Genomic DNA, 9966 nt, shown 5'->3' on the forward strand with positions numbered 1-9966 from the left:
AAAAAAAAAAAAAAAAAAAGAAATACAAAAAAAGGAAAGTCGATGAATGGATGGACAGATAAAAATGATGAAGCGAGGCTGGGCGCGGCGGCTCAAGCCTGTAATCCCAGCACTTTGGGAGGCCGAGACGGGCGGATCACGAGGTCAGGAGATCGAGACCATCCTGGCTAACACGGTGAAACCTCGTCTCTACTAAAAAATACAAAAAACTAGCCGGGCGAGGTGGCGGGCACCTGTAGCCCCAGCTACTCGGAGGCTGAGGCAGGAGAATGGCGTAAACCCGGGAGGCGGAGCTTGCAGTGAGCTGAGATCCGGCCACTGCACTCCAGCCTGGGCGACAGAGCGAGACTCCGTCTCAAAAAAAAAAAAAAAAAAAAAAAGATAAAGCGAGAAAAAAAAAAAAATGATGAAGCGAGTATAATACAAGCGTAATAGTGGAATCTAGGTAGTGGATATACAAGTGTTCACTAAAATTGTATCAACTTTTCTGTATGTTTGAAAATGTTCATCATAAAATGTTAGAGGACAAAGAAAGCCAAGAGTACAGTTTAAGTCAGAAAACACTGGAGTCTTTTCCTACTCTCTAAGTGCTAAGACAGAGCTCTTTATTGGACTTCAGTTAAAGCTGACTGACACATTCAAAATGATAACTTTAAAAAAATCAAAGATCATGTACATCAACTCCTCCCCTTTACAGATAAAGAACAATACAGCTTAATAAGCGACTACATAACAGCATAACCAGGATTAAAGTGAGGTCTACTAACTCTTTCTTCCCTTAGTCCACGGCCCTCAAACAAACTATGGATCAGAATCAACCACACAGCAAAGTGCAAATCTCAACCCACAGTACAATCTCAACCATGTATAACGCCCACCAAAAAAGGATGCACAGATCGAAAAAGGCTGGCAGAAGTAGATTAAAACACTGATAGTGTTTATCTCTGGTAGGGATGACTTTAGACATGTTTTTCCATCTACTTTTGTTTTCCAAATGCTGCCCAATACAGGACTCTCCAGCCACACGGGGCCATCGACACTTCAAATTTGACCAAATTGAACTGAGATGTGCTTTAAATGTAAAAAACACGAGATTTCAAAGACTTAGTGCAAAAACTAAATGTGAAATATCTCATTAGTATTTTTTATATTGAATACATGTTGAAATAATATTTTGGATGTATTGGGTTAATATTATTAAAACAAATTTCATTTCACCTGTTTCTTTTTAATTTTTTTCATGTGGCTGCCAGAAAATTTTAAAATTACAAAAATGTGGCTCACACCACTCGGAACAACATTGCTTGATATTAGGCAGTAGTATGTTTCGTAATTGGAATTAAACCTAACTAATGAAAGGCATAGTCATATAATACATTTTATGAATTATGAACTATCTTCCTTTTTTTTTTGGAGACGGAGTCTTGCTCTGTCACCCAGGCTGGAGTGAGTGGCCATGATCTCAGCTCACTGCAAGCTCGCCTCCCAGGTTTAGCCATTCTCCTGCCTCATTCTCCCAAGAAGCTGGGACTACAGGCGCCCGCCACACTGCCCGGCTAGTTTTTTTATTTTTTAGTAGAGACGGGGTTTCACCGTGTTAGCCAGGATGGTCTCGATCTCCTGACCTCGTGATCCGCCCATCCTCGGCCTCCCAAAGTGCTGATTACAGGCTTGAGCCACGCGCACCGGCCTGAACTTATTTTCTTACAAGTTACTGTTACTATTTATAGAGTAAGGAAGGGCCAAGAAATCCATTAAGCATATCATTTTAAACAGCTGTTTCCCATCTCTACTGAGCACAAAACTGATGGACAGCATGGTATTGTAGACCAGCTGGATAGTACAAAAAGCTCTAGATCATGGACAGGAGAACTTGGACTCCACCATTAGTTCTGATGCAGCCTGAGTGTTTCCAAGTTGCTCTTCCTCTGAGGACCTCGGTTTCCTCAACTATAAAATGAAGTGATGAGCCAGTGACTTCTTTAGTTCTTTGCAAAGCAAGTAGTTTAATCTTCTGACTGGGTGGCTATAAAGTTAGACAAGACACAAGGAAGAACCTCCCAGTTAAGAGAAGTCAAACTCAACAAGGAAGAATATGGGCCTTTGAATCTCTGCATGATTTGGTCAATGTAGCCCTGGCATTCATGAGGCTAGCCAATGACCCTGGAGAGCACTTTCTGGTCCCCCATGATGATTCCAGAAGAAATGAATTCCCTTGTTGCCTGCAGGTTGCATCCCTCCAGTTCAAGGAGCAATCACACAATATCATAAATCAGATAATTTCCTTCATTCAAAAATGAAAACAGTAGAACTGAAACTAAGAAAGGCTATAATTACCCAGAGAATCTCTGCTAAATGTCGAACTTGTCTGAGTTTCCATATTACAACTTTCTTTAGCTTGATGATATTCTGCCAATTCTTTTAAAAAATGCATAAGAAAACCTAAAAAACATAATGCATAAGTTTTGTTTCAGAACTTTCAACAACTGCTCAGTCACTGTTTATACAATCTTAGTTTTACGACATTACTATTTTTTACATTATATATCTTTCCTTTTTTTAGAGACAAGAGTCTTGCTCTGTCACCCAGGCTGGAGTGCAGTGGTGTAATCATGGCTCACTGCAGCCTCAACCTCCTGGGCTCAAGCAATCCTCCTACTTCAGTCTCCCAAGCAACTGGGACTAGAGGCACACACCACCACCCACCATGCCCAGCTAATTTTACTTTTTGTATAAACAGGGTCTCACTAGGTTGCCCACGCTAGTCTCAAATTCATGCCCTCAAGCAATCCTCCTGCCTGGGCCTCCCAAAGTGCTGGGATCACAAGCATGAGCCACTGTGTCCAGTCATATCTTTTAATAAATTTGAGGAAAAGCCTTCCCAAGCCTGATCCAAAAACCTGGAAGGAATAAGGAGAAATATTTATCAATCTAACTGCATAAAAAGTGAAAGCTTACATATGGCATAAAATAAAATATAACACACTGGGAAAATAGTTGCAATAATATGGAGGCATAACCAAGACTAAAGTGATGACATTTTCATAACATCAAAGAACTCTTACAAATCAGTTAAAAAAAAAAAAAAAAAACAGAAAAATCGGAAAAAACGTGGACAGTGTGTAGAAAAAAAAATTGTCAAAGATGAACAAAATTTTTAGATGCTGAAAAAACATGAACAAAATCATAAATGCAAATTAATACAACAGAGAAACCACTATTTTCCCTATAACACTGCTAAGATTAAAACTTGTATAACGCTAAGTGTTGGCAAGGGAGTGGATATATAGCTATGCTCATTCACTTGGGAGAGAAATTTGTCAGTGCTTATATATATTTGAAATGCATGTGCCCTTTAGTCATTCCACTTCTATGAATTTACACAGCTATACTTTTATAAGGGCACAAAGGGTGCACACTGCACAATGGTCTGCACATTGGTTACCTGTAATGGCAAAAAGCAAACAATAAAACAACCAAATCTCGATCAATAGGGGGTTAAATACATTCTTTAAAAATAATTAGTCTATACTGCTATAGAAAGATATACTGGTGGATTTAAAAAAGCAAATTGCATACAGTATCTATGATATAATCTCAATTGATTGTGTTTTAATTACAAATACATAATTTTAACCTCAGTTTTAGAAGGATAAACAAGAAACTTAAATCTAGTTATCAGTGGAGTGAAACTTAATTCTAATTATCAGTGGAGCATGAGATTAGAGAACATGGGCAGAAACTGCTACTTTGCTTTCACTTTATATCCTTCTGAATAGTTTGAGACTTTGTTTTAAACCACAAGCATAAATTACTTAAGAAATGTTTAGTTTCTTGGAACTAAAAACATTAGTTAGCTCAGCACCTTTCCCCCCACCCCCACCCCCACCCCCTTCAGGGAGGAGATCAGATTGTTTTGTCACTGTCTGCATTCCATCCTGGGATCACCTGAGGTAAATTTGCAAACATTAAGGTTCACTCTTGATGACGTAATGCTCTATGGGTTTTGACATTGGGTCTTTTCATTCTCTTAACAGTGTCTTTCGGCAGGGTGCAGTGAGTCACACTTATAATACCAGCACTCTGGGAGGCTGAGGCGGGCGGATCACCTGAGGTCAGGGGATCAAGACCAGCCTGGTCAACATGATGAACCCCATCTCTATTAAAAACACAAAAAAATTAGCCAGACGTGATGGCAGGTGCCTGTAGTCCCAGCTACTCAGGAGGCTGAGACAGGAGAATCACTTGAACCCAGGAGGCGGAGGCTGCAGCGAGCTGAGGTCGCACCACTGCCCTCCAGCCTGGGCAGCAGAGTGAAACTCCATCTCAAAAACAAAACAAAAAGAATAGTGTCTTTCACAGAGATGTTTTTAATTTCAATAAAGTCTAACTGATCTACTTTTTTCTTTCATATATCTTGCTCTTGGTGTTACATCTCATCACGAAAGCCAAGATCACATAGACTTTCTACTGTTCTCATCTGGAAGTTTTATAGTTTCGCATTTTACATTTAGGTCTATGGTTCATTTTGAGTTAGTTTTTGTGTAAAGTATAAGATCTGTGTCTAGGTTCACTTTTGTGAATATGAATATCCAATTGTTACAGCATCACTTGTTGAAAAGACTATCTTTCCTCTATTGAACTGCCTTCGCATCTTTGTTAGAAAAAATCAATTGACTATATTTGTGTGGATGTATTTCTGGACTTTCTAATTCTGTCCCCATTGATGTGTATGTCTATTCTTTTGCCAACTGCAGATAAGAATTTTAACTTCCAAAAAGCAAAGGGCCAATGTCCAAATTTTCTTCCCTCTTCTAAATTTTGTGCACATCATTTTCTGGATATTGTCAGGCCTCTGAGTCAAAGCTCAGCCATTGTAACCCCCATGACCTGCACATATACGTCCAGATGGCCTGCAGGAGCTAGCCGAAAAACCACAGAAGAAGTGAAACAGCTCCTTCCTTAACTGATTGACCAAACTTATGACATTCCACCATTAACTGATTGACCAAACTTATGACATTCCACCATTATTACTTGTTCCTGCCCTGCTCCAACTGATCAATCGACCTTGTGACATTCTTCTTCTGGACAATGAGTCCCATGATCTCTCCACCATGCACCTTGGGACCCCGTTCCCTGCTAACAATAGATAACCACCTTTAATTGTAACTTTCCACTGCCAAACCAAGCCCTATAAAGCTGCCCCTCTCCTATCTCCCTTCACTGACTCTCTTTTTGGACTCAGCACACTTGTACCCAACAAGGCTGTTTATAAAGTGAATAAACAGCCTTGTTGCTCACACAAAGCCTGTTTGGTGGTCTCTTCATACGGACGTGCATAACAAGTATCACTATCTCTGAAAGGAAAAATTAGGAGTGGGAAGAATGGGTGACTAGAATCTAGCAGAAAAGTACCACGGTCATTCAACAGCTTAGCACCCTCTGAGCATAGATATGGTAGGATAAGACCACAGGTCTCTGAGTCAGGGGACAGACAACAGTTAAGTACAAAATATCTTTGTACATGTTTTCTGTTAATTGGAAGACACCAATTTTTTAAAAAAAATTTTATCTTACCAGGAGCTATTTTATTGTTAGCTAAGAGTTCTATCCAAATTTTGGCACTAGGATGCCTGACATATCTGCAACTCATAGTTTTTCTGGCTTCCAGAAATTTTACTGGGATGCTAGGTGAAGCTGGTAAGGGCTGTCAGCCAGATGTCTTTCTGAACCAGATGCATTTAAAAGAGACTGAAGAGACTGTGTAAAAACTTTTTTCTTTCTTTCTTTTTTGAGACAGAGTCTTGCTCTGTTGCTAGCCTGGAGCGCAGTGGCGCGATCTCAGCTCATTGCAACCTCTGCCTCCCAGGGTTCAAGCGATTCCCCTGCCTCAGCCTCCCAAATAGCTGGGACTACAGGTGCACGTCACCATGCCTGGCTAACTTTTTTTTGTTGTTGTTGAGACGGAGTCTTGCTCTGTCACCCAGGCTGGAGTGCAGTGGCCGGATCTCAGCTCACTGCAAGCTCCTCCTCTCGGGTTCATGCCATTCTCCTGCCTCAGCCTCCCGAGTAGCTGGGACTACAGGCACCCGCCACCTCGCCCGGCTAGTTTTTTGTATTTTTTTTTTAGTAGAGACGGGGTTTCACCGTGTTAGCCAGGATGGTCTCGATCTCCTGACCTCGTGATCCACCCGTCTCGGCCTCCCAAAGTGCTGGGATTACAGGCTTCAGCCACCGCACCCGGCCATACTTTTTTTTGTATTTTAGTAGAGACAGGGTTTCACCATGTTGGCCAGGATAGCCTTGTTCTCCTAACCTTGTGATCTGCCCACCTCAGCCTCCCAAAGTGCTGGGATTACAGGCGTGAGCCACTGCGCCCAGCCATGGAAAAACTGTTTTTAAGGATAATGTATCTACATAGATTTTTTTGTTTTTTCTTTTGAGATGTAGTCCAGCTCTGTCACCCAGACTGGAGTGTGGTGGCGCTATCTCGGCTCATTGCAACCTTTACCTCTCCGGTTCAAGCGGTTCACCTGCCTCAGCCTCCCAAGTAGCTGGGATTACAGGCACTTGCCACCACGCCTGGCTAATTTTTGTATTTTAGTAGAGATGGTGTTTCAACATGTTTCACCATGTTGGCCAGGCTGGTCTTGAACCCCTGACCTCAAGTGATCAGCCGGATTTGCCCTCCCAAAGTGCTGGGATTACAGGCATGAGCCACCATGCCTGGCCCACAGATTATTTCTTAATATCCCTTCAAGCCATGAAATAATAGTTAAGTAAAAGATACTAGCTATATACCTCAGAGTTATGCTAATATGGTAGTCACTATGCATGTGTAGCTAATTAAACGTAAATTTAAAATTCAGTTATTCAGTCACACTAGCCACATTTCAAGGCTCAATAGCCACATGAGGCTAGCAGCTACCACATTAAACAGCATAGATACAGACATTTCCATAATCACAGAGAGTTACACTGGACAGTTCCTAGAGCACAGAATATAGGATCATTTACCATACTGAACTTCAGTAGGGATGGTCTAGTTTGCGGGCAGCCCAGAATATCTTATGTTCCAATTTATTTATCCTCTGCTAACATTACTACCAAGAGACTTGGCAATTAAGTCACAGACTTAATGGCTGGCAGAAAAATAAGTATTCACATGATTAAGTTCTGCATGAATTGGCGAACGAACAGATGAATAAATGAATGTCCTTGTGGGGATGACAGCAGTGCAGGCAACAGAAAAAATCCAAGGGTGTACCAAAACAAAAGGACTATCACTAACAGCTTATTTTAAAATACCTAAAGAATAACTATGCATCAAAGCCAAGTTGCCAGCTTATGTTCATGCTACAAAGCCCATCATCAAGTCTAACTAATGGTCTGAAACCCACAGTAGTTATGGACTCTATGAAAGGTTATTATCAAGGCCAAAATTAAGGCAATTTATTAGGTCTATATAAACATTTTTTTTGTTTGTTTTTTGAGACGGAGTTTTGCTCTTGTTGCCCAGACTGGAGTGTAATGGCGTGATCTCAGCTCACCACAACCTCTGCCTTCCAGGTTCAAGCAATTCTCTTGTCTCAGCCTCCTGAGTAGCTGTGATTACAAGCATGTGCCACCACGCGTGGCTAATTTTTTTGTATTTTTAGTAGAAACGGGGTTTCTCCAGGTTGGTCAGGCTGGTCTCAAACTCCCGACCTCAGGTGATCCACCCGCCTTGGCCTCCCAAAGTGCTGGGATTACAGGCGTGAGCAACCGCGCCTGGCCTGTATAAACATTGAAGAACAAAAGACATATAACATATTACTGAACACAACTCTTTCTTTAAGGAAATATTAATACATCTAATACCCTATCAATTATACTTGAGAGGGATACCTAGTATACAAAGACACTTGGCCTAAAAGTTATTAGTTTTTTGAGGTTTTTTTTTCCTGCCGAAATGTTCCCAACAGTGGGTATTTTACAAACAGTATCTTTCAGCCTGTCTGTAGGTGCCTTTGATACTGTCTGCAGTTTTCTTATTTGAATATCAAGTTATTACAAAAATGGGAAATATAGGGGAAATGACCTGCAGAAATCAAATAATTTAAATTCAAATTAAATTTTACTCTTCTCCCTAAAAGTTAGACTTTCCATTCTCTTACAGGACATAGAAAAATGTTGCTGTTCTCTACAAAGATGATGGCTCCTACCTTTTTGATTTTCTTTATCAGATCCTGAAACCTGTTAAAAGAAAATATTTTACTTTTATTCAGCTATTCAGTTATAATTAACAAACCAAAGTCGATTATAGAAACTAAGCCATCGTACCAGTGATTTGTAGAGACTGGAAGTAGGGTTGATTTTAATGAGTTGTAATAGATCCTGCATAGTAAATACCTTAAGAAAAAAAAGTTACTAATTAGACATATTGTTATATCAGTGTTTAAATGATAAATTAGGATGTTTCTGAATATGAAATTAAGAAACATCCTTCAGATTAAATAAGATTATAACTATGTTAATAAAGCAAACTTAAAGCTCTTTCTTACACTGTTAAATAAGTTACTATAAACATATCAAAGTCAAAAGGACAAAATATCTTTACCATGTAATTAACTTCTAAGTACTTCACATCAAAGATGATATGTCTAACAGAAATGTTTAATGCCTTACAGATGACACTGAAATATCTGATGAACCAATGAATACATGACTGAGTTCCTGGGTCATTCAATTACAATTTTTTAAAAAATATTCATTGTTTAAAATGTAAATAAATTTTACTGTCCTTAAAACCACAATTAAAGTATACTTAAAATATTGTTAGACAAACATTTTGGTAGCTATTAAAATATATTTCTACTACAGTATATACCATTCACTATGTCTGCTCTGAGAACATTGATATTTGTTTTCAATTGGTTTTCCTTTAAAGAAAATATTCTGCATGGGCATTTTACATTAGTAGAAACCGTTAAGTTGTATGAACGGGATTAATTCCTGCTAGTTATGTAATTGACTATTATACAATAAGTAAAAGTATAAAGTGATTAGAAAGTTAGAGAATGAGGTATCAAAAATGAATTCCAGGCCAGGCACGACGGCTCACACTTGTAATCCCAGCTCTTTAGGTTAGGCAGATCACCTGGGGTCAGGATTCGAGACCAGCCTGGCCAACATGGTGAAACCCCGTCTCTACTAAAAATACAAGAGTTAGCCAGGTGTGGTGGCAGGTGCCTGTAATCCCAGCTACTTGGGAAGCTTGAACCCGGGAGGCAGAAGTTGCAGTGAGCCAAGATTGCACCATTGCACTCTAGCCTGGGTGACAGAACAAGACTCTGTCTCAAATAAATAAATAAATTCCTAATATCAATAAATAAAATTTGGTTGCTTATGAAGAAATGCAAATTACTTAAGTTTTCACTCAAATACTGTATTTCTTGTGTCATTAAAACTTTGGAATATGAGACTTTTGGATAATTACAGAAAACACAAAGAAAGTAAAAACATATGAACAACACCAAGAGTGAAATTTATTTTATTTTTGACACAGTCTCACCCTATCACCCAGGCTGGAGTGCAGTGGCATGATCTCGGCTCACTGCAACCTTCGCCGTAAACTATGGTCTTTGGGTGATAATGACACGTCAGGGTAGGCTTATAGATTGTAGCAAATGTACCATGTTGATGCAAGATGTTGACAGTGGGGGAGGCTGTGAGTGTGTAGGGGCAGCAGGCATATGGGAACTCTCTGTACTTCCCACGTAACTTTGCTGTGAACCCAAAACTGCTCTGAAAAAATAAAGTCTATTAAAATAAAACAAAACACGCACATATCCACAGGGAAAGTCTGCTGTAACTGCCTTTAAAATAATAAAGTAGTACTAATGTTCAACAGTAATGGTGAAGAAATATAGTTAAAATAATTAGAAAAGTAGTAAAAAATAAAACAAGTCTTTTAATATTTGA

At 39.5% G+C, this 9966-nt stretch overlaps 1 protein-coding gene across 1 annotated transcript in view; it reads right to left on the reverse strand.

Moving 5' to 3' along the window:
- Positions 1-9966, reverse strand: part of OFD1 (OFD1 centriole and centriolar satellite protein) — a 49753-nt gene that overhangs the window by 36520 nt on the left and 3267 nt on the right. Inside the window, 3 exon segments of the mRNA XM_017891027.1 lie at positions 2338-2442; positions 8208-8238; positions 8326-8394. Of these exon segments, the coding sequence (XP_017746516.1) occupies positions 2338-2442; positions 8208-8238; positions 8326-8394 (205 nt within the window).

This window comes from Rhinopithecus bieti, unplaced genomic scaffold (assembly GCF_001698545.2).
Source record: "Rhinopithecus bieti isolate Rb0 unplaced genomic scaffold, ASM169854v2 scaffold_62, whole genome shotgun sequence".
Lineage (NCBI taxonomy): Eukaryota > Metazoa > Chordata > Mammalia > Primates > Cercopithecidae > Rhinopithecus > Rhinopithecus bieti.